Source organism: Chamaea fasciata, unplaced genomic scaffold (genome assembly GCF_029207755.1).
Source record: "Chamaea fasciata isolate MVZ Bird 193981 ecotype frontalis unplaced genomic scaffold, bChaFas1.0.hap1 SCAF_1, whole genome shotgun sequence".
Classification (NCBI taxonomy): Eukaryota; Metazoa; Chordata; class Aves; order Passeriformes; family Sylviidae; genus Chamaea; species Chamaea fasciata.
Window position 1 is genome coordinate 128599418 of NW_027094086.1, and position 25831 is coordinate 128625248.

The following is a 25831-nucleotide window of genomic DNA, read 5'->3' on the forward strand; positions in this document are numbered from 1 at the left end:
TAAGGGAGACCATTCTAGTCAGGTATCCAAAATGAGAAGAGTGAAGTTGTCCCCTGAGATAGACATTTGAGCCCCACAAAAATCAGTCAGAGGGAGGAATCGTAAAAGATTCCACAGGATTCTGGCTGCAAATCAAGGTGCATATGTATGTGTGTGTGTGGTGTGGGATAAAGAGGCTGATTCCTTTCTGGTAGTGGTTTGGGAGAAGCCAGAATAAGAAGACAGACTTGGGAGCTCAAAAGTGCTGAGGCATCTGCCAGTTCAGATATGGCCGGAGGCTGCCCAGATGCAAGAAAGCCACCAAAAGCTACAGAAACTGATCATCCGCCAGACTTGGGCTCCTGCATACCCAGTGGTGGGCAGGAATGGTGCTCTCCCCAAGAGGTGTCTAATGTATGCAGTACAGTTACTTCTTTCCAGTGGCTGCATAAGAAACCAAAGTGTGAAAGCTCTACATAATAAAAGATCCAGGAGGATCCAACTTCATAAGAAAATACCTTACATAATAATATGAGAAGATACGGCCCAAAGGTGACCATCAAGTAGTGCTCTGGTTCATTCTACAACATCCTTTTCCATCACAGTAAATTTGGTCTATTAAGTGGACCTAATCAGATTCTATCAGCAAGGCTTCTGGGGAAGGCAGAGGTACCTGCCTATAGTAACATCACCACCACCACCGCATGCTTCTCTGCATTTTTTCTAGAGGTAGGCTTCAGCTGGACCTTGGAGGAGATGGTGTTCAACTCTAGGCCAAATGAAAACCAGTGGAGTCTGAAGTTACATGCCGATAGGAAGGTATGACTGGTAGAATAATTCACTCCAAGAGACAGAAGGACTGGGTTGTTTGACCCAGGCTGTCAACAAGCACATGGGCGTAAGATATTCAAGGTACAGAGATGTATGTGAAGGCACATAGCATAGAAATGGGAATGATTGCTGTTTAAAATGTGGTTTCTCAAAAAACCTCAAGAGACTGCAGACTGGAACAACGCAGCATACCAGAAGAGAAGGGCAGCATGTGAAGAGCATAAGAAAAAAAAACAAAGGAGAGGGACGAGGAAGGTACTACCATTGATGCACGTGCTAGTAGAGCAAAATTTAGCATAGACACACAATGGGTAGTCTGTCACCGAGGGCACACATAACCTGGCTCCATTAGACCCTGCTCATGGTTATGTGGTGGCCCTACTACCAGTCTTCTCACTCCTGAGCCTCCTTCTGATTATGGCATTACAACCATTACTTAAACATTAGGCAGAGGGAGACAAGCATGGATAGGGATACAGCAATGTTGTTACAGTTATTCCAACCTCAGCCCATCTGAGCATGACTTAGGCACAGGTGCAAGAGGAGAAAGCTAGTCATTAGCACCTCCCCTCAGGGGAAGGATAAGAGCAAAAGAAGGCATGTGAAGGATGAAAAAGCTAACAAAATCCAGCTCTCTGTCCAGACCTTTAATAACTCTCTTAGCAGCAAACAAGCCATCTTCTAGGCTTTAGCTGAAATAAGCTTATGTTTTGCTATGTTTTAACAATTCCAAGACAGCTTCCTTCTCTTGACACAATATCAAAAAATTTGCTCTCCAAACAGCAATTGCTGTAATAATAACAATACTTACATTTCATTATTTAACCTCATGCTATTCATTCATGAGGATTAGTGTTTAATTAATTAACAACACTTAGCATTTCCACTTAGCACTTTACCTCTTCAAAGCATCGTACCAGCACTACCTAATTAAGGGCAGAGCTCCACAGACACTTCACGTTGGGACTTCCCTTTGACAGCTCTGCATCCAAGACTTGCTCACATGGTGTAGCATGAATTCAAGTTGAAAGCCTTATTAACTTCATCAGGAACCAGGTAATGCCGTGGTTATCAGGTAACTATCTTTGCAAATTCTGTTTCTTTTCCTGTTGCTTCTGGTTGCTTGCTATTCACACAGGGATCTAATTTTTTGGCTAATATGATGGATGATAATGTGAACCTTGTATTAATGTTATCTACAGAACGCTTGTTCATCCGCCAGTGAAAATCTTATTCTCAGTCACCTGGTTGAACTGCCTTTAGCTAGAAAATGTGTTAACCACAAAAACATTATAAAATGTCAAGTGAGAGTTTTTAAGGGATCTGGTGCTTTCAATCCATCAGTTAAATGCCTACTATGAAAGTGCCTTTCTTGTAAGCACCCCAGGATGCTACACAACATCAATAGACAATATAAACACAATGCTTTTATGGTTCACTTTACAATTGGACATTGACTCTGAACCTGTGAAATAGAAAGGAATTGAATTTCATGACCAAAGAGGATAATTTGCACAGGATTAAGTAGACAAGGCTGGTAGAAGCAGGAAAGGAATACGGCTTTGGATGCTGATAGGGAGATTAAATTTACAAGTAAGAAACTAAAGGAATAAACCAATTCCGACTAAAATCTTGTTAGCCAGCAGAAGCACTTAATACTTCATATCAATCCACTACTTTTTTTTTTCAGAGCCCACTGATTGACTGATCTTTGACTATGAGAACTGAACAAAGAGAGCCTTAAATATGTAGTAGCTCCAGCCAAGAAAATTATTCAGACAATATGGAAATAAAGTTCTGGTGCAGCTGAATGGGGAGAAAAAGAAAACATTCATCACAATGCAAGAACTTGTCTAGTGCCTCAGAGGATGTTTTCACAGGGCAGTAGCTGGCAGGGCAGCAGCCTGGGGCTGCTGCTGCTGCTCAAACCTGCTCCAGAAGAAAGTGAGTGATCCAAAACAGCAATGCAGCTTCCAGCTCTGAGTGGTGCTGTGGTGTGTCACATGCACATCACAGCTCACCCAGCTCGGTCACACAGCTTTCTCAGGAAGCCCTTCTTGCCAGATGAGCCACAGCTTGATAGACATCAGAAATTTAAACGGTTTGATTCTTTGAAAACTGATTGTCTTGAATAAAATCAGACCAAACCATTCTGGCACTGAAATATTCCACAAGGATAACTGTGTATTACTATCTGCAGTGTCTTTGTGCCCAAAATGTGCTGTGTTAGTGTTACTACTAACTTCTAAAATCTCAAGAGTTTAAAATAAAAATCAGGCTTTATTATCCCTTAATGCAATTTAATTTAATCTGCAGATGAATGAGACCCTTATTGCCATATTCAGCCTCAAGCTGACAGTTAAACATCAATCCATTTCTGTACGTGTGATTGGAATTCAATACTTGCCTTTCATCTTCCCTGTACTCCCCACAGATTCTTCTCCCCTCACTTAGCTTCAGCTTCAACACTCCAGTACTCCCTTGCCCCCAGTCACCACTGCCCAGGACTCCCTTTTCTCACACACCAAATGGCCTATCTAGCCCCAGTGAGCCAACATCTAAGCTGTCCATCCCTTGGCTATCCTGCAGCCTTTTCTAACATTTACCACCTAGGAACCATCCCAGACCCATTCCAGCTTGCCCATGCCCACTCCTCTGGATGACTTTTTGCATTGGTTAAGGCTGAGTCTAGTGATGTATGTGAATTAGGTAAATCATGCACCTTTCTCATTAAGAGTTTCCTGAAGTGTAATGCTCAAGACAAAACCATCAGCTGTGGTCACTGCTTATTAGGAAAAGATACCTGTTAATTAACACACACATTGGATCAGGCCATTAACAAAAGCATTGGGATGCTACTATGGAAGCTGATTCAAGTTATCATCTAGGAAACTGCTTCCTTTTCCAGCACAAGGCTGTCACATGAGCCCTTCTGATAATTTTCATATTTACATTTGCTATGCATCTGTTCTAGCATCTCCAAGCCCTGATGTCTTGGAGGAACACATGCTGAGATACTTCCTGACTGGGGTCAGCTTCCAGTACTGGAACTCTGCCGGGTGCAGCTCAAGATGTGAACCAAATGCAGGCATAAAACCAACTTGTTTAAGGCAAGAATCTGACATTTGGAAGGCATTTCTCTATTCTGGTGTATATATTAAAAAAAAGATTACTTATATAATTAAGATTTTACATCTCATTGTCCTGTTTTACTCAGCCTGTACAATAAACCAGGTTGGTCTGTTTAGCCTGTCCCATGGAGTGTTGGAGTTTTGAAGTTTCACAGGACGGTGACATTTTTGTTGTTCTGGTGTTCTCTTTGAAAGAGGTCACAGGCAGATGACCACAGAGTAGTCAGCAACAGATCCCTGGTGGTCATGATTATAAATTCCAGCATGAACTTCCTCACTGCTTCCAGTGTCTAATGTCATTGGGACATTTTATACCTCTTGGCTACCACAGCCTCCTCCAGCAGTGAATTTCACAAGTGATATTGATTCCACTAAGTTGTACGTGCACTTCCCCTGTTGCCTTATCAGAGGAAAGTGTTCCTGCTCCTGCACCACCATGGTGCATAGCATTAGCCTTGCAATTTAACCTGCACAGGGAGTGCTGAATGGATTGTTTGATGGCTGGGAGTACAGGATATCCTCATCTCCTCGTCTTGTGAAATTGCTCAGCACTAAGGTTATTTACTGAAATGAAGGCCCGCTAAAGGGCAAGGCACACTCCAGAGCAAATGTGATTGAGGGTTACACTAGTAATATATTTTACTCACAATTCTATCACTGTGCTCATTTTAACCACAGCCTTTCAATTAATTGTTTCTTAGGACTTGATAGACAGTATTAAAATATTTCTGACAACGGCATTTTCACAAGTAGCATTACTTGTCACAGCCCAACTTGGATTTCTTACCTTTGTGGTCCACAATTTCACTGTCCAGTCAAATGATGATGTGACAAAGAGATGGGAAAAGTCTATTGGACCCACTGCCATGTGACAATTGATTCCTGTGACAGGTCCTTGGTGGCCTTCAAAAATTTCACCAATGCCAGCTTTACTGCAGGAAGAAGAAAGATTTACATACAGAGAGTGATTTACCACCTAGTGATTTAACATAACTTTACTGTTAGGTTCCTGTTTCCTTTTAAAGTTCTATTTAACATGCAAATCTCTCTCCTTCTGCTAAGGCCTTTGCCTGCAGAGGTTTACTCCAGTGGGCAAAATTAATGCTCAAAATCAAGCACAGGGAGAATTTCTCTTATTTCCGAAGACTTACCTCACTCACTTCTACATACACTTTCTATTCCTGTAGATTGAAATAAGGTTTCTGCATAATTGTAAAATAATTCTAAATTGCAATTATACTATAGCTTATGCCTCTGAGTAAGCCATTACCACAAGGAATAGCCATTAAAATAAAAATGCAGATATGTTAATCACTTACCATGGGCAATTCTTTTTCTCTTAAATATCTAAGATAACTTTTCATAGCAGTCAATCAAGTCACTAGGAAGCAAATGCTTTTTCACAAAAACTGAAGGAACTGATCCTGTGATCAGGTATCATAGTCATTACTTTGAACAAGGGGAGATGTGCATTTCATCAGCCAGAGGCTAGAATAGCTATTAGGAAGGAAAAGTACACATTAAACATTGTGTAAGAGAGAATGTGCACCGTTTTCTTCTTCTGGGAGCAAATGATGCCAGATCAGTTGTCAGTGCTGTCTCACAGTGTACAGAGAAAAGGGAATCATGAAATTACCCTTTTAGCTAGATTATAGGAAAATTGTGAGTGGAAGAATATACATTAAAAATAGCCACAGCTGTGACGAGACTGTCAGCTCTGGGCCAGTGTGAGTACAGTGTACTGAAAGGAGATATGGAGCTGTGCCAGAGGAAACTGGTCCCTCATCCAGCTGGTGCAGTGTCCCCTAACCTCTCCTGTGTAGACAGTGTGGCCTCATTCCCCTGCCAGACCTTGCAGCATGTGCTGGAGCAGGGGCTGAGTCCTGCAGTGCTGGATACAAAAGACACCTTTATTTTATCCCAGCTCTCTGCCACGTAGTCATTGGGGTCAGGGGAGTTCTGGAGCACTGAGACCGTCCTGGGTATCTGCTGTGCTTTGACACACCTTTTTCCAGAATAACATATGGGTGTTCACTGTACTGGGCTGAAGGACACAGGAGCCTCTGGATATAAACCAGGGATGATAGCAAAAAGCTCCAGGGAAGACAGGCAGGAGCAGAAGAGCTTTTGTCAATGGTCAGTAGAAAGTTTCTAGAAAGGTGTGGTAAGAAGAGGATCTGGCACCTTTCTCCTCTTGTGAGGAACAAACCAGGCAAGTCTGAAAATTCCAAAGTGAGCAAGGCCCTTGGGCATGCTTTATTCATCTTGGCAGCTTAAGATTCATTCAAACCATGAGCTGCCACAGAGCCTATCAGTATATGCCTAAACAGACACAGTTTTGGAACACTGTCAGCGGCCAGGCTAAAATAAAAATATTTTAAAATAAGAAACATTGAACAAAACATATGTAAAACAGTATTTATAAAACATTGGGGATGTGTAATAGAAGCCTTACAATCTTAAACCACTGTATCAATGTCTTTTTGGTCAACATAAACTCAGAATATGATAAAATATGAATTCAGAGAACACTGCAAACTACTGGTGGGGATGAGCTCCAAGTCTGTCAGTGGAAAAAACTTGTTCTTTACAAAAGCCTTCCAAGTTTCCCAGAGACAAAACTACTACTGGAAGCTAACAGAGTGCACTAGCATCCTGCAGGTTTGCAGGGTGCAAAACAAGGAACTTGCAGTATCAATCTACAGCCTGGGTCATGTGATGCATGACACTGCGTGTGAGAGCACAGGATTCTCTAGAACCCACGTGACACCCTGTGGCTGCATCTGTGTTATTGAAGGAACCAGGCCCATGGTGGCTCTTTTCTGATCAATCGCTGTGAAGACTGAAGATGGAGCTGAGAATGGTAAAAAAAAAGGCAGATTACCATCTGATATTGGTTTAGGCTTGATTACCCTGCAACAGAACTCTCTCCTAGGGCCTCATTTGACCTGTGCAGACATAGACACCTGCATCTCAGCTAGGTGTATAAACCTGTGTACAGCTGTGTAAATCTTCATCATCTCATCTCATCTCATCTCATCTCATCTCATCTCATCTCATCTCATCTCATCTCATCATCTCATCTCATGGGTGAGAAAGAGGCACTTCTGTGGGCCCAGTCATCTTCTCTTCAGGCACATGACTGGAAAAAGTAAACAAAGTCAACCTAAGAGTAATCATTGCTCCCTACCAACTACCCAGGGACCCTGGGGTAACTGTCCCAGTATAACAGACTGTAGGACAGATGCTCAGAGTTGGGCAGCTCCTGTGCTGGTCACAGGAGCAGTACAGACATTGTTGATCCAAGAGAAACTAATGTTTAACACCCTCCACACACACTTGGCTATCTCTCATCAACACAGGTACACAATGTTTTGTAAGTACAAAATGCTGAACTTCACCTTCCATGACGACAGGCTGTGTAGACTGTTCCTTCTTCACTGCCAACGACAAAGTTATTGACATCTCCAGTTGGGAAAGCCATTCCTGTGACCGCCACTGGCTTGGATTTATTGTATACCAGCTCCATGCTCTCCTACCAAAACAGGTTTTGTTATTATGCTGGGATTCTCCTTTTGTTAGTCTAGGTTGGGTTTTTTATAACTGATTTTTAAATATTACATGGGGTAGCAGGAGAGGAAGATGAAATCATTTGACTCGGTCACAGGACTTTGGTTTCTACATAAGACATTGTGAGAACATGCAATGCCACAAACCAGGATGATCCTGCCATCCCCAAAGTTGTCTGTCACATATATGAGACTGGCAGGAAGGCACTGGTCTTTTCTGCATCATCTTAAATCAGCCAGAGATGACAGGTGAGAATTTAAAATCTAATGGGCCAGAAACTAAAGATAATACCTTAATGGTTACATTTGCCAGCCTCAGGCTTTAATAAATCATGCAATACCCTTCTATTTACATTCTGGAAATCAGTTGTCAGGAAGCACATGTAATATTGTGTGCATGTGAGGCATTTATTGCACTGTGTCATTTGTCCCTTTGCAGAACAAAATTAAGAAGTTGGGGTCCTGTCACTACCACCATTCTTAGCATTGCTTTTCAGGGATTTTCTGAGGTAACAATAAACACTCCCTCTAGACTTCACCATCAAAAAACAAACCAGCAGGAATGTTTTCTGTTTTCATTTGGTAGCTATATTTTAAAGTAAATCAGCATGCCCATTTTTGCAATTGCAAATACAATCACCATGCAAGTTTGTGGCTGTTGCAAGATGTGTACGCTTTGAGCAGATTTTGCACAATTTTTAGTTTTTCAGCCTAAATGGTGTAACCCAAGAATCCACAAAAGGCCTGAATGATTTCATAATTTTCATTTTTTAGCTATTTAAGTGGTTATGTTCTCTATGTTTAAAAAGTCTATGCTGCTGTTCTTCTAGGGCCAAAGCCTGTAGGGTTTCCCTCAAAAGGGCTTTTTTTGCTGTAAAGAAAGTGGGTATCCCTGTGAGAGGAGAGCAATGCAAATCCACAGAGAAATACTTCTGCTTGATTTATACTTTTCTTTGAAATAAATTTGGTTCTATTATAAAGGCAAAACAAGGCATGGAAAATGCATTGGGAGACCACCCCATATTTCTGTAAACATGTGAGTGAGAGAGAGAAATTCTGTTAATATGGGAGAGAGATCATATATTTTTGTTAAAACCTTCTGGGGTGAGATCATCATTTAGTGTCTCTGCAGAGACATGACCGTAGACTGTGGTGGACTCTCTGCTCCCAGTGCCCACACCATGACTGTACACAAGTGCTGTGGAGCTGTGTCCTCGGAAAGTTTCAGACTGACACACATCAGCAACACTTTACTCCTCCCAGTTTAAAGTTATGGCATGTAGCTTGATGTCAAGTCCTGTGCCTTTCTTTTCTAGATCACCATGAGCCATGTGCCAAACTTCAGTGTAATGTGGGGTGTGTTCCCATCCTTGTTGAGAGCTAGTTTTGGAGCAGGGAAATTCCATTTGAGTGATGAGGTACTCAAACTCAGATGTTCACAGATCTGTGCTTCAGACTTTAGTATTCCAGTAATATGCAGGGTTGGTATTTATCTTCTTGATGTTTAGGTGAGAAACTGTGGAAGGGATTAGGGTGCCTGAACATAGATGCCTGGGCCATTTTAGATGCCTCTATTTCTACTGCAGAAGTGTATTGATTTCTTGCAGTCCCAGGACATGACTACCAGCCCCACGCTGTTGCCTTACATAAGCAACGTGATTGAACTTTGAACTTGGCCTCACTCTGAGTAGATGAGTAGATGTGATGACTTCCAGAATCCTCTTCCACCCTAAGATAGGATAGTTCCATGTCCCAGGGTGGGTATCTGAAATGGCTTTTCACACTTGGATGGGATGAGTCATGCTACAGAATTACCAGCCTCTCTCTATCTCAACTGTACAGAAAATTTCCAACTTAGACTTGACACATCAACTTTTAGATGGCTGAAGTTAGGATAGAGGAGTTCCACCTCTTGTGTCAACACTGAAAAGCAAATAATTCAATAGTAATCGCACATTAGTGCATGATTAATGGAATCATTATTGGGAGTTTCTATGCAGCATTTTGAAACAAGATCAGATCCCATGATGCTTAGTAAAAATGATATTAAATTTTTTTCTAAGAAACTGTGTATAAAAATGAGTGATGTGTTGGAATAGAAAATGTACTTCTTTAGAAGATAACACTTAAAAGATGCTTTCTGTACACCTTTTTCAGCACTGGATTCTTTGTTTAGTTTCCATTATTATAATCACTAGTGGTTTGGGCAATTTTCCTGTGTTTCCTTTCATTTCTGCTACAAAGGAGAGGAGGGGGGAACACACAATAGTAGCAAACATTTCAGAGGGGGAGAATTAATTCTAAAACTTTTGATTTGCATTGTTTGTTCCTTTGGCTACTGAAAGCTGCCAGCAAAGTAAGTTTCTGAGTTTCTGACTGTGTGCCTTGGAAACCTGCAGTGCCTAGGGTGTGTTCAGCAGCAGTGCAATCTAGTCCATATTTGTTAAACAATGCTGTAGAATAAGGGCAATTTATACCACAGGCGACTTCTGTAATTACCACGCTTTAAAATGGACTATTACATTTTCACTTGAAACTGACCTATGTATTAACGTATTACAATAATTACATGATTTGTGGTAAAGGAAATGGGGTTTGGCTCTTAGCAGAGACTGCTGGAAGCAAGCTTTACTCTTTCAAGTGCATCCATTGGTTTTAGTTTGTATAGGATGTGAGATTTTGGCTTTTAGAAGCTGTGTCCCACTACGCAGCTATCCTGCTCTACCAAAGGCAGTTTTTCCTCCCGTGTAGGTGAAAACAAACCCACCTGTGGAGTTGAGAGCATGTCCAGGCTCCAGGAGCACATTTTGCCGTCCGTGGAGACAGTAATAAGATTGTGTGCATTCTGTGTTCCAACTACGTTCACACAATACACAGGATGCTAAAAACACAGAACACTGGAAGTCAGAGAGTGATCCTTATGTTTTCACAAACAAATTTCTAATGTCTCACATGTTATTTTAAAGAATGATTAAGTAGTCACACAATGCCTGGAAAATATAAGGCTCAGCTTTTGCCAAATAGGAATTGCTTTGTTTGGGTTTTTGTGTTTCTTTTTCATTTAAATTTTAAGAAGTACGTTATGGAGGTGGAAATGTTTTCAAAGTTTCATTTTCCTCGTAAAACAGCCCAGCTGAGTAATCCTGTGAAAATACCAAATTATGTGGATGAGATTTCACCCACAGGGACATGTATCATTCTACTGATGGCTTTTGACACAGAAAATAACCAGCAGAAGGAGGAAAACTGTCCAAACAGAATCAAAATGAAAACTTTATTGAAGAAAACAGCTGCATAAAACTTGAACTCTGTCAAAATTTGGCTTGCATACTAAATATTTGCAAATGTACTCCAGCTGAAGAACATGAACAAGCCCATCAATGTTCTTCAGCATTGGCCAATACACCTTTTAAAATATGTCATTTTAAGTGGGGAGTGCCTAAATTTAGGGTGTTACACCTGGTTCACCATAGTGCAATCATTCCATGGAGGCTGAATTACAGTTAGTATATGTAATGAAACTTGGCCTATTCCTTTTCCAAGGAGCCTGGTAACATTTTGAGCCTAAAGTGTCATCTGATATCTGATGGTGACATATGAGGGATGGGTCAAGTTCAGCAATCTCCAGAGTGAAAAATCAGTCAGACTGAACAATAAGATTTAATTTCCTTTGACCAGTATGAGTGATAGTGCGAAATTAAGGGTTAGACATATACAAAAGTCAAGCAAAGAAAAATATAATTTCTCTGCTGCGTTTGCCAATATATAGAAGACCTGCTTCTCCAGAAAGAAAAAAACATTTTTCCCTAATACTTTGCTTAATTAAAGAAAAATAGGACCAGCTTACAAGAGGTCCCTAGGGAGCTTCTAAGCCAACTCCATGTAGTGTTGGGAATGTAGCATTTGGTCCTGCTGAAAGGAATGGCAGAACTGCCACTTACGTCAAGATCCAGCTGCAGGTCACCTAACCAGTCAGTGGGGAAGGGCAGAAATCCTCAGAGCTCTGGCTCATGCTCAGCTTTGATACCTGAGTGGGCCCAGTAAATGTCCCTTCTCCAAGAGAAAAAAGTGCAGCACCTGTACAAAGAGTGTTTGTGCCCACACTGAGATGGACTAAGCAGTTGCTGCTGAAATAGTAACTTGTGCTTGAAGGCAACCTGTACACACCAGTAAGTCACAAGGTCCATTTGATGCTAATTTTTTTCTTTCTCTTAAGATTGTCACCACTTAGTTTCTCCCAGATCATCAAATGGACCTCAATTGGTCCCTCACACGTGTCTCACACTATTACTGGACCTTCTTGCTGTTTAGTGTCGCTAATATCCCAAGTGCTAAACATGAATACTGCATACTAATGTGTGAAATAAGCGTAGACCTATTTTCATCATGGGCTTTTAACCTCCAGTAGTCCAAACAGACAGAGTGGGTGGGAGAAGGCTACAGCAAGCAGTGGAGTATCTAGAATATTTAGTGGAGGGGAAAGAGTGAGCCATGTCTTTCCAGCAGCACCTCAGTGTGTCAGGCCTGGCTTTAATCAGGGCTACCAGCCATCAATTTCATGCACAATAAAACCCATGGCAGAAATGAAAAGATGTAAGGAAAGCAGACTAAAAGGACAACGAACTCTATGTAACAGAAAGTCTAAACAGGCTTCTTCCTTTCAAAGGGTTGCTGCCAGATTGCTTTTATTTATCTTGGAAATGAAATCATCATGCAAAAAGGTTTTGTCTTAATTAAAATTTCCTGTTGTCCCAAGTGCAGATGTGTGGTGGGTGTGAAAGGAAATTAGTGAGTAAGCTGTGGGTAGAATTCTCTTTCCTGGTGAATCCAGGCAGTAATCAGTGATACTAAATTTCAGGAAGGTTTAAGTCAGGGAAAACAACATGATCTATCTGTTTCAAATAAACAAAGCAAGAGAAAGAAAAGAGAAAAATCCTTTTTTTTTTCACAAACAGCGAGAGTCCAAATTGAAAAAAGACTATTCAGCTCACGCATCTAGCAGTACAAAAAGTAAGATCGCTAATATAGTGTTGTCTTAATTTAATTTTTTTTTCTTGGCAGCAAAGATTCAAGCCAACCTTTTGCAACCAAGACTTCATTTACAATTTATGTAAGCAATTCCTATGTATGAATATAAAGTAAGCAACTCTTATTGTAAAATCTGAGCACTCCTTAAAACATCATGCTTCCTCATGTTAGACTGTGTAAACACTTATTTATGCCAATCCACGACAGCACATAAAGTACCCATCCACAACTGAAAGTAATTTATTTATATATTTCAAAAGCAAAACATTACATATTGTTCTATTGCAATAATAAAACTGCTTTAATATATAATTCCAGGAGGTACAATTTTGCCTTAAATGATTTTTGCGTGTAAACAAATTACTTCCCATTAATCTTTGCTTTTCCACTAGATTTTGAGTCCCAGTTGTTCAATTTTCAGTGACAGTCAGCTTCCTGCCACTAGTTTTCTGGTCTGCTACATCTCTAAATTGCACTTCCAGGAGAGACTGTTTCTTTTCATGCAGATTGAACAACATTACTGGCAACAAAATGAGCAAAAACATTAGGGAAATGAAAAGCAATGTTGAAGTTGCAACCCATGGCACAGATCATTAGATAATTACATCAACATTCATGATAGTGGAAATTTATGGAACAATATTTGTATTGCCTGGCCCACTAAGTATGTCTGTGCACACCTGTAATTTTTAATATAAGAGACTTGCAATCATAATACTGGCCCCACACTGAATCTTTAGCAGTAATTCACATGGCAGGGCTTCTGGAGTTGTCTTTTAACTCCAGGAATTATATTGTCACAGTCAACTGAAAGGTGAACCTTGATCTGCAAATTCCAAACATTAGACTCACAGAATTGTAAAAGCTGGAGCTGCAAAAGTACTATTACTTTGTCTTATCCTTCATTCTGCTAGAACAAGGTTATTATCTTATCTCTCAGAGTGCTTTGTCGAGTTCAGTTCCTTATGTCACAGAAAATCTGTGTTTTTATGCACTCTTATATCATACTTTTGCATTTTTCTCCTCCTTTCTACTTTCCGCTCAGGAACTGCCCTAAGCCCGCTCCCAGGATGAGCTATTCCACCTTCCATCTCTCCTGAAGAGTCTGCCTGAGCCCAGACTCTGGAGGAGGAGAGCTCAAGAACGCACAAGATGTTTGAGCAGGATGGACTGGATGTCAGTGCCATAGCAGAGTGAGGACACTTCAGAAGGCAATGCAGGCTTGTCTCTTCCTCCAGCACAATATGAGTACCTTGTGGTGTAAGAGACTATCCTATCACAGACATCATCCTTGTATCACAGACAGAGTCTCTTCTTTCTCAGGCATTTTGTGTTACTGCTCTGCGGGCATTTATCTTCTAGACATCACTAGAGCCCACTGCCACCGTCATTAATTATCTGCAAGTAACTTTGTGTGTCAGCAAAATGCCCTCCTTCATCCTTCTGTTGAAACAAACTCTTCCTCAGTGTGCAGACTTGGCCCTGTGGCCCTGTCTGGAGCACACGACCATGGCAGGTCCATTAGAAAACAGAAGCAAATTTCCCCACTCTTTCCAAGGGCACCAGTGTCTATTTATAGGAATCCACTATGAGGCCCTCATAGGTGCCTAATCTGGTTCAAAGGAGAAATTTGAGTACACCAAGACGACAATAATGACTCAAATTGCCTGCCACATTGGACTGAGAGACATATAGCCCCCACAGTGGTTTGGCTCTCTTTACAATGGGGACAAGAATTACAGTGCCACAGAGGTGCCTCACTCAAGTGTTGTACTCAATCCTGCCTTCTTCCTTGGAAAGGAGAATAATGTCCTGACTTGACTGATGATTAAGCACTTACAAGAGGTGGTTGTTCATGCCTCATATCTACTTCTTCCCCTTCAAGGGCCACACTTCTGTTTTCATCTGTGTGGCAACTAGAACTGAAAACACAACGAGGCAGCTGCCTTTCCCTGCTGACCATCTCCTCAAAGGAAAAGAGGAGGTGATTTTATCCTTACCGTGTGAGCAGCAGCAGATAAGGGAGTTCTCTGAACCGGAGTGCGCCTATGACTGCGATTATCCCACAGGACAATTTGGCCAGAGTACGTTCCACCGACGACCAGGTTCGGGTGAAAGCGGGCAAAACAGACTGACATCACGGAGGACTGGAGGAAAAGAGATAGAGAAGAGAGGGGTTACAATGGTCAGCCATCTTCAATTCTCTCCCTAGGGAAGCATACTGCAATTAGCATTTTGTATTTAAGAAATCACTGTATGAACTTTATTCATACTCCTTGCACACCAGTAATTCTACTAAAGCAAACAGGGCACATGCAAAGAACTAACTTTGATCCTAAAATGTGTTATTCCACTGGTCCTAGGGAAAATATAGGATGAGCCTGAGCATGTTGCTAAAAATCTGAGATAACCTCTCCATGACAGTGATGGTAAAGTGCTTAATTTTATTTCCAGAAGAGAGAACTTCAACTAACCAGATGCCAACCGAACAGAGAATGGCATCCTGGCCCATGATATCCCATCAGGGAGTGGATGGGAGAAACTCTTACTCTGTTTCTCCTCTAACTTTTAACTCAGGCAGCTAGAGGCAAATCTGTGATAGACCCTCCGAAGTTCACCTCAAGGTGTGCTGTCTTGATAGGATCACCTGACAAGCTGTGTCTCATTGCTGGATCAAAAACTGATTCCTCTACTACCAAGGTCTTCTAAGAACAAAGGGTACCTCACTCTACACTGTTTAAGCAGAACTGAGTTTTTCCTCATCCTAATGGCAGCTAGTTACCTTTGTATGTTTTTTTTTTAACTGGGGATGCTTAGGAGCCAGACTGGTGTGACGGGTACTCTGGCTACCTGGTAGAATGCCCCACAAGCCAGTATGGAGATTGTTACCTATCCCAACTACCACTTTTCAATGTCTTTAAAATACATTCGACAGCTGAAGTCCTCAAGGGAACAGTCTCCACACTTTCAAGCTACAGCCAAGAGCAAGAAGCAATAACTCCTTCAAGTCTTCCATTCTATTCTTAAATAATTATTTCCCATTTTTATATAATTGGTCCTGGATGTTGTGTCTTTGTTTTATGCAAGTCTTTTTAAATATTTTAATGAATGGATATTTTGAAGTGTTGGTAATTCTATCTGGGAACACACTTTATTCAATGACAAAGGGTTAACTAGATTACCATATTTCATTTGCATAAAAAGCATAGCAGACATTTATGTAAACTTTGTTGAATTAGGAACATTGGACCTGCCAAGCTGAACTAGACTCAGTGTCTACCTAGGTAATGGCCCCATCTCTGGGAGAAGGGGATGGGGTTGTAAAACCTTTGACATGGGCAGATGTGTTGCCTCCTTTTCTTACTGCTCCTCATGACGATTTCTTGTGGTGAAAGACTGATTTGAACTCACAAGAGACTTGAAACTTCTTCCGATAGGGCTAGAATTAATTAATTATGCTAACTCTTGACGCCTAGAATTATTTATGCTAACTCTAGATGCCTATAACTAGGTCAATAAGAATAAAGCAAAATGGGAAGTTTAAACAGTTTTTACTGAATTCATGTGGCTGCCTGATATCAATTGTTTAAAGCCAGATTTATGCTGTGAATTTAATAGACATATAGCATACAGCAGTATATTTAATACTGGGGGTTTTTGACCTAAGAAGATAATCAAGACAATGAAAAAAGCTGCCATTACTTTTTTTCCTCCCCACTTTCTCTGGATCCTCATGACTGTTCACTTGACATCTTTATACCTTCCCCTCTTGACTAATGCTTCTGCACACATTTCTCTGATGTTATATAGTCTAGCACCTAAATGACTAGACGACTAGTGTACATAAATGCCTATTTTAGTCCATATCTAAGTGCTTGAATTCAGCAATTCCATTATGATCAGTCACAGCAATAAGAGGCAGCTTCCAAACACCGTTGCCAAAGGACCTAGCTTTACAGGAAAGAAACTCCACCCCTAAGGAACAGGATGTAGGTACTATTAAGAGAGGTTTAAAACTCAGCTACACTGCAGCTGCCATCCAGTTTCCAAGATTCCCCCCGCCACTTTATAATTAAAATGACCCTACAGCACATGTTCTACATTTTAACTCTTTGTTTAATGGCTTCGTGAGTTGTTTTAATCAACCCTTCTCATTCCTTATAACTAGGCTGACAGATATTCTTACATGAAGCGAAATAGCCAGATGATTTTAAAATAGTACAGCTCCACCACTGTGTACACCCCACAGCAGCTAAAGGCTCCACATGTATTTTAAGAAACCCCAATTCAAACAGTCATTCCACAACAAAGTTCCCAAGTTTGTCCCAAACAAACTTGGGAGACTCTGAAGCAGGGCAAAGAAGCCAAGTGGACAGTGTATTTTTAAAAGTTCTGCTTTCATGGTTAGCATGTTTTTGCATTTAGAATGCCAGAATACAGTTGAATGGTCAGGATATAAAATGCTGAAGTGTGTTTTTCATAAAGTTCAAAAATAACCTACAGACATGACACGGGCTTGAGCTCTCTGCACTGCTTCTAGTTTTACATCTTGCTCCACAGCAGCTTGCAGTCTTCAAAAGGTGAAACGCTCACATCCTTTTAATTATGTCAGCATTATTTTTCTATCCAATAAAAAATTCTGTCAAATATTAGAATTTAACAATTTAGGGACTCCATTCCATAGCACTTAATTTACTGATTATTTTCTTAAAATTAATGGCAGTACTCAGATGAGTAAGGGCTTTAAGATCAAGCCCATTCATTTAACAACTTGAAAAGCATTCATTTCTTAGTCTTAATGGGAGAGAGTGGCTGACAGGTCTCCAGTCTGTCTGAACAGCTCTGTGCTCAAGGATAGCAGCAGAAACCATTCCCTCTAAGCCTCTTCTGCCCCCAGGCTGCCTCTTGTTTGCCTGTTCAAGTAGTCTTGCTCCTCTGAAACAGCTCTGCCACTGACTTCAAAGGGGGAGGAACCAGCACATGGTCAGGTTTTTAAAATAACAGCATATCCTTGGTTGCACTGCTACCACACCCTTCTAGGGAAATCTCAGGGCACTTTCCAATAGCGATGGTAAAGCTTCCCAGTTTTTCAGTTGGGGATATTTTGTACTGTAGGCGCTTAGTTGCCTGTTGCAGAGGACAAAAGCAGCTAGTTTCACAGTATACGGCAACAGCACATAAATAAATGTAGGAGGAATCAGGTCAGAAGGCAATTCCATCAGGTGTTTTCACAGTAGAAAAGCAGCATTTAAGGCTAGGAGATTCCCAGCATTGTATTTTTATGGGTGCCACAAAGCATCTGTCTGAGCAACTGTTGGGACCCACAGGAGACAGGTAAAATCGCAGTGTTTGGTCATCTGCAATTTCTCCGAATTGCACCGTGCAGTGAATCACTTCAGTATTTACTTCAGTTTAATGCTCAAGTGTTTTCTCCCTCTATGCAAATACAGACTACTGGATTTTGCTTTTTCTGTCTATCCTTAGCTTTCTCAGTGGCCTTACTAAATTATTTCTGGTGCTTCTGGATTGGTGATCTTCCACCCAGATGTACTCCTAGTGAGGTCACAATGCTGGTGCTGCTGCCTCATCCCCTGGGCATGCTCTGCCTCACTGCAGAGGTGAGCAGATATCTCAAAGAGCCAGAGGAGCAAGCCTGAGTTAGTTCCATGTTGGAGCACTGCCCAAGCATAAGAGAGAGCTCAGGCTGGTAAACCTGGTGATTTTGCCTGGTAAAACAGGCGATCCTGGTTCTCAAATGCTAAAGCTTCTGCTCCCAGCTGCTGCAAGAACCGTGCTGAAAACATAATTAAGAAACAAAACATAAGAGGTCCGTGCTCTTGATACAGCAAAGAGAGGACTGGGCCTCACAAACAGAAGTGTTATCCAGCCCTTGGAGAGGTCTGCAGTTGTGGGGAGGAAGGCAGCAGCCCTTGCCCCTGCCTAGGTGGGGGGGGTCAGCTCACCTCAGCCTGTGGGCAAGAACACTGTGGAACCACCTCTGCCTCCCTGCTCTTTCCCTCCTTCCCTCCCCACTAATGCACTGATCCAGACAGGCCCCCAGCCCTCTTCAAGTGGCTGGCAAAGCTGTTTTTTATTTTAGAAGCTTAATACAGTCCAGATTTGGATTAATGATGGCAGATCCCATCAACCACAGGTACACGTGCTTGGGACAGACAGTCATTTAGCTTCTCCCTACTGAGAAGCCTGACCTCAGTACCCACATCTAATGTGTGTAAGGCCCTGGAGACTCGACTGTCTCTGCTTATGTCCATACGCTCGGATGGCACGCTGCCCAGCCACCAGTCAAACAAGTTCACAAAGACCTGGGTGCTAAATAATAATAGCTCTCAACAGGCAGTGACTACTGCCTTCAGCCAGACCTCTTCTGCAGGAAACCACCCCTGGAGCCAGCATTGCCATACTGGTGCCATATGCCTACGCCTGACACCAGATGTGTCTCAAAAACAATACTTTGTCAGTGGGAAGAAGCAATCCAAGGAGTTCACAGGGATTTCTAGGCTCCAGAAGACCAGGTTATATTGCAGCAGGATCTCAGGAAGCTCCTGGGTGGATTTTCTAGCTGAGCACATGCATGTGAAAAAGCACTACTATCAGTGGCATGCTGCTGTGGGTCACTCTGACACAAACAACTGTGTTCAATGAAATGAAATAAACTGCAGCTGAGATCGTAGAATCACAGAATATGCTGAGTTGGAAGGGACCCACCAGGATCATCGAGTCCAGCTCCTGCATAGGACCCATGTGATGACAGCCTTATCCAAATATTTCTTGAACTCTGTCAGGCTTGGTGCTGTAACACTTTCCTGGGGAAATTTGTTCCAGTGCTCAACCACCCTCTGCGTGAAAAACATTCTCCTGATATCCAACATAAAACGCTCCTGATGCAGCTTCATGCCATTTCCTTGAGTCCTGTCACTGGTCATCACAGAGAAGAGATCAGTACCTGTCCCTCCTGTACCCCTCATGAGGAAATTGAAACCACAATGAGGTCTCCTCTCACTCTCCTCCAGGCTGAGCAGACCAAGTGACCTCAGGCACTCCTCACACGGCTTCCCCTCAAGGCCCTTTACCATCTTTGTTGCCCTCCTTTGAACATTCTCCGACAGTTTAATGTCTTTTTTATATTGTGGCACTCAAAACTGCACACACCATTCAAGGTGAGGCTGCCCCACTGCAGAGCAGAGCAGGACAATCCCCTACCTTGCCCGGCTGGCCATGCTGTGCCTGATGCCCACAGGACATGGTTGGCCCTCTAGTTGAAGTGGCACATTCTTTTCCATGCTTGAGGGACTGAGAGAAAAGGGACAAAACTGTGGTACTACTCCTTAGCTAAAACCATGGAACGGTGCGATACTGATAGTCCTTCATCCATAGGAACTGAAGAACAGGGGTTGAACCACTGATCATTTATGTCTGCCCTCCTGAGGAATAAATAAAGAAAGAGGAAGGCCAGAAGTACACATGCAACTTATTCATAACCTTTTGTTCTCAGTCCTGCTCATCAAGAGCAGCATTTACAGAGTCTAAGCACTCACAGTCCCTCTGAGAGCTGCCCAGCCTTCTTCTGACTAGGCAATCAGGAGACCATGTCATTCCTGCATTGCTATACACACATATATCTGGCCCCTGACATCATAGGGATGTTGTAATTCAACTGCAAACGTGGATTAAAACCATCATCTAGAAATAAAACAACAACTGAATTATTAAATAAAGCCCTTTTATCGTGACCAGTCATGGACTGAGAATAATCATGGAAAGTAGCAGTATCAGATCTGAACACTTTCTCTGGTTTAGGGACCTTTCTATGGTTTTGGACCACAAAAGGTGCCAGATATCCTGAAAGAGGCAACTTTAGGGTGACTTTGCTCTGGCTACTGAGATACCTGCTATTGTACACTGAAACAGAGCCTGTGTTCCTTCCAAGAGTCCTGTTTATTTTTAGTACCTGCTATTGTGATTTTTGATATTTCTGTGTTTCACATAACTGTCTAAGTACAATTAGTAGCAATAAGAAAACAGCAGAGAATAGCAACAGAATTACAGCTGGTTCTGAAATTAAATTTGAAAAGGAAGTTAAAACATGATTTATGTGTACAAAAACCTTAATCAAAGAGGTAACCTCTTAATTCTAAAAGCTTTAAATTCCAAGACTTCTGTACTGCTCCCCTCTAACTGTCTTCCTATTAAACTGTGAAATAACATCTCAAAGATTTTGTGCTAGAGATTATTTGCGGTACCATACAAAATTCATCTCTACTAAAAATAAAATAAAAGCAGTTGACATCCTTCACATATTAAAAAAAATAAATAAAACCAAACAAACACTTCTTCAAACCAAATGTCAGAACTCTGTTTAATTAAAAAAAGGAAGTTTATACTTGGTTATGGTGTGTGTCGACATCTACCCCTTTGATTTACAGGAGTATGGACGGGAAAGAACAGATTGCTTTATTCAAGAGAAAGAAAGGAGGGAGGGGGCCCAGTGTGACAGGAAAGAGTGTAGGCTGTATTAACTTCAGTGCTTGTTAAAACATGAAGGATTAATGGTAGAAAGGGAGGGAAGAATTGTGAATGTCTCCAGTTTAGGATCTTCAAAAATGTTTGGGGATTCTAAGAATGTCTCACCAGACCACATGAAAGCTGCACAGAGAGACTCAGCCACACGACTGCTCTAAATCCAAAGCTGGTATTCCTCCACTTATACCATCAAACCAATGGAGCTGAAATGCAGCCACAAATTAAATTTATTTTTATTGAAAAAGTACTAAGTCCTTAAAAATAAGGAAAAGAGTATGTCAGGAAATGCAGCCTTTCTTAGCTGAGTTTACAGGGTAGGTAGTTGTGACATCTAACCTCAGTGCTGACATCTGAGTATTGCAGTAGAATCAGAGCACTCTGCCCAAGTCTGCAGAAAGGCAATATCCAGCCTTATGACTTCATTTTAAATAGAGCAGAAAGCTGGAGCTTTCTGCTTTCGTCTCTGTAACTGCAGGTTCAGCCCATGTAACTACAAGAGAAAAATAATCAGGAAAAAAGTCTACAAGCTGCCTTTACAAGAGGGAATCTACATTTCAGCCCTTCTGCAAAGTGCATTTGCTGTTATTATTAATTCAGCAGTGTCATGGTGACTCGGAAAAGCAGCAAAACTGCTTGCTGTATTGCAAATGCAGATAATCCTGATACTTCTCAAATTTAATACAGGGAGATCCTGCATGCCTTTATCCATGACCAAGCAATCGATCCAGTAACCCTGAATTACTGCATACACATGCAAGCCTGAGAATACAGTCTTTGCTGAGCATCACACTGTCTTTGTTATACTGACAATGAGATGATTAAAGCCTGGAGAAATAAAGAGTAATTTCATAACAATAGCACATCAAAATAAGCTTTTCTTTCCACCCAACTACTGAGATGCTAAGTACCCAAATATGTTTGTTTTCTCCGATTAGGACCTGGCTGCTTATCAGATCTCAAGGTCAAATAATTAATGTGCATGTGCCTGCATGTTGGAGAAGCAAGCATTTCCTTGGTTTGTCCATTTTATTTAGGTCATGATCCTCTACAGTTATTCATGAGAACTCTTAATTGTTTCGATTAAATTATTGACAAGCTTGAAGTGATGGGGCTACACCACCCTTTCAGACCTGGAGCCTGAGGGCATGTGTCTGTGGGTGGAGCACAGAGACCTTCTGCCGTCCCTGCTCATTCCACAGGCTGTCCACAATTTGGAGCAGATGGTAGGTGTCAGCTTGAGCATGCCAGTCTGGCATGCAGCTTGCATGCAGCAGGGCTCACTGATTTCAGCTCAGCATTAGCCAAAGGCTTCTGGACCAGAGCTGCTGTACATGTAGGTTCATGGTGTCACTGCCTGCCACCACTGCTAACTATAGCTGCAAGTTTTGTGGCACAGAGACTACTTTATTATGATGGGTTTGTAACAAAGTCCCTACTAAAGCATCTCAGTCTGATGAAGACCTCTAGAATTAAATAAATAATAGCATTACCTGAAAATTTTATGTGGTGCAATGGTTAGAAATGCCAGATAAGCATCTTATGTTAAGCACTGCAAATGAAATCAGATCTAGAGAGGCACATACTCAAAACATCATGCAAACCAAAGCGTTCTGTAAGTGTGGAGGTTAGCCAACTCCTAAAAAATCTCTGAAGGTGAAGCCACCTCTATCTAGCAATTATCTGATAAACCTGACTGTGAGAGACCAATTCAGGAATTCTGGTCACTCTTCCTGAATTACTTCTGCATATTATTTCTCTGATATTATCTGCTATAAAACATAGGTGTAGTCTTGGCAGTCATCCCCATGCTTATGAGGTGCCCCAGCCTCAAGACTTAAGCTTCTTAATGCTGCACCCTTCTCCAGGCAGAATCTCCTTCTTGCTGGAACCAGGACCAGGCCTCAGGAGGGAGACTGAAGAGTCCCTATTCAGAGGTGCTCCCATCTAACACTGTGCAAAAGTAGAAGAGATTCCCCCAGAGACTGAGGTTAGGCTGAGATTTTGGTGTCCTGGACTCTTCTCCTCACAGTGAAAGCACAACAGACAATCACTTGATGGCAAGTTCTGGAAATACCAGAGTCAGGCTTTAGAGAGCCCACAGAAACAGCAAATTCCAGATCTGGAGAACAGGAATAGAAACACAAGTTATTCTCGTGCTGTGGTGATGGTTTTGTGGTTTCTATGGCAGCAGTTCCTCAAACCAATGCATTTGATCAACTGAACTATGTCAAGCCACAGATGAATTAGAAACCAGTACAGATGCTGCAAGAACAATTATCTACAACTCAGCCTGTGAAGCTGGCTGTAGTAGTCACAGCTGCTTGTAAGAGAGTCACAGATAAATCTCAAGGGTAGTACTGAGTCCAAACCCCCACAAGAAATGCAAAGGCCATGAGAACTGAGGCACAGTTAGAAGACTGAACATATTAAACCAAGAACACTTTAATGCTCCAGATGAGTAAAGAACTTACTTAAGTCCATTTTTTCTCAGAAGTCCATGAACTTAATTGTAAGTTCTTAATTCTCAATTGTAAGAACTTAATTCTAAGTTCTCCATTATTTTAATGACTCAAAAGCCTGCTTACAGCCAAGCAAATTGGTAAGTCCTGTCCTAAACAAGCAATTTTTAAATTCAGGCATTCTGAAAGCAAATGACCTCCATTCTGTGAGGAAAGGGCACCTGGAGGTTCAGATGGTCCTGGGAAAACTCTATAGACTTAGAGACAGTCTCAACCCAGCAGATTTCCACATCAGTATCGGAGACAGGGAGGGGAAAATGAGTGTGAAGTGTCAGAGACAGACTCACTGAATTGCCAATGTTGGGAGGCACATGTGGAGATTGTCTAGTCCAAGCCCTTGGTCAGAGCAGGATGAGCTGGAGCAAATTGTTGACGACTGTGTGTAGCTGCATTTTGAGTGTCTCCATGGATGGAGGCCCCATCACCAGCTCAGGATGAGTTTCTCATCAACTAACACCTCTAAGTCCTCCCCCTCAGGGCTGCTCTCAATCCCTTCTCAGTCCAGCCTGTATTTGTGCTTGGCATTGCCTCTCCCCAGGTGAAGGGCCTTGCACTTGGCCTTGTTGAACTTCAGGAGACTCACATGATCCACCTCTGAAGCCCATGAAGGTCCCCCCGGATGGCATCCCTTCCCTCCAGTGTGTCAGCTGAACAACACAGCTGGCTGTGGTCAGTGAACACAGTGAGGGTGCTCTCAATCCCACTGTCCACATTGCTAACAAAGATATTAAACAGTGCTTGTCCCAAGCCTGACACCTGGGGACACCATTTGTCACTGGTCACCCTTCAGACATAGAGCCATTGACCACAACTCTTTGAGTGCAATCATCCAGCCAATTCCTTATTCACTAAGTGTTCCACCCATCAAATCCATGTCTCTCCAGTTCAGAGACAAGGATGTTGTGCAGGACAATGTGAAATGCTCTTCACGAGTCCAGGTAGATGATATCAGTTATATGAAGACAAGTAGGCTTTTATATTTGCCCAAATCCATCACTTTCACTGATGTAACTTTTATAAGCAGTGTCACTATGTAATTGGAAATAACTGAAAATTAAATTAACATGGCACATAGATGTGGAGATTGGGAGACTGAGAGGTACAAATAAACAGCCATCTAGTGGAAACACAGAAGATACCACAGGCAAGTCTGTATTTACAAATGACAGTGGAAACATGAGTTGCTTTCACATGGTTCATGTCTCCTACAGTAAATTACTGTAGAGATTCTAGTATCAGTAGCCTGACTCTGCACCCATAGAGCATTAGGAAGCAGCTAAGATCACAGAGGAATAAATGAAACACATTGAAAACAATTTTTAATTCCCTTTTCTCCAAACAAACCTTAGTTTTCTGAAATTTCTTATCCTGCTTTTGTCACATCCAAGGCTATGCTGCTTGGTTTCTACAATTTTTTTCCATAAGTAGTCTTGCAGAGGAGGAAGGACTGAGATAAGTGTTTTCTAGTCTCAGGGTGAAAGCCTTAGTAACACTACATCAGCCTAGTTATGCCATCTTACAGTTGCTGACTCCTGGAGTATCAGAGGACCACCTCTTGCTCAAAAACCAGCATCCCTGGGCCATTCACTCACACGAGTGATGGAACTCTTCATAATGCATCTTTATCCTGCCAGGAAGAATGGATTTATCCCAGAAAACTCATGTCAGTAGTTCTGCACAACTCCAGTCCAGCTTTGGCTTAGTCTATTTATTTAGAGATGTAAACATGAGATAGCAAATGTTAAGCATGTTTTTCTCTCCATTAAATGACTGGTGATTTAGAATATGTTCATGAACAATATGGAACTGAAGTGGCATTGATATTTGTCTTAGCTAGAAAAATACTAAAGGGTGTTATAAGAGCAATCAAATGAATTAATCACAGGTGCTAATGCACTCTGGCACATTTTGTCGTAGAGATAATGAAAACACTCTGATCTCTCCAATATGATAAATTGTTAAAAGCATATTGCTTCTTGTATGTAGGACATTTGCTTGTCATTTTATGCTAAAATAAATGTACTTTAACTTTTCTTTCTCTTTGCCCCATGGGAAACATCTTCCAAGGATAATATCAGTATCTCAGCCACGCGGCACGTGCTTCTGCTTTCCCGTTGTGAGAAGCCAGGAGTGTTAATCATCATTAGATCACTGTTGTCCATATACAAAAGTTCTTTTTAAGGAAGTACTTGTCAGTCGTCCAGCCATGGGGGCAGAGGGCAGAAAACTGTTG

General features: G+C 41.7%; 1 protein-coding gene across 8 annotated transcripts in view; it reads right to left on the minus strand.

Moving 5' to 3' along the window:
• DYNC1I1 (dynein cytoplasmic 1 intermediate chain 1) overlaps nucleotides 1–25831 on the minus strand; it is a 202722-nt gene that overhangs the window by 34099 nt on the left and 142792 nt on the right. For all 8 annotated transcript variants that reach the window (XM_066197155.1, XM_066197143.1, XM_066197189.1 and 5 more), the window contains 4 exons: nucleotides 14539–14685; nucleotides 10278–10391; nucleotides 7343–7476; nucleotides 4729–4873 (listed from right to left, as the gene is read on the minus strand). In XM_066197155.1, the coding sequence (XP_066053252.1) occupies nucleotides 4729–4873; nucleotides 7343–7476; nucleotides 10278–10391; nucleotides 14539–14685 (540 nt within the window). The remainder of the gene's footprint in view (nucleotides 1–4728; nucleotides 4874–7342; nucleotides 7477–10277; nucleotides 10392–14538; nucleotides 14686–25831) is intronic.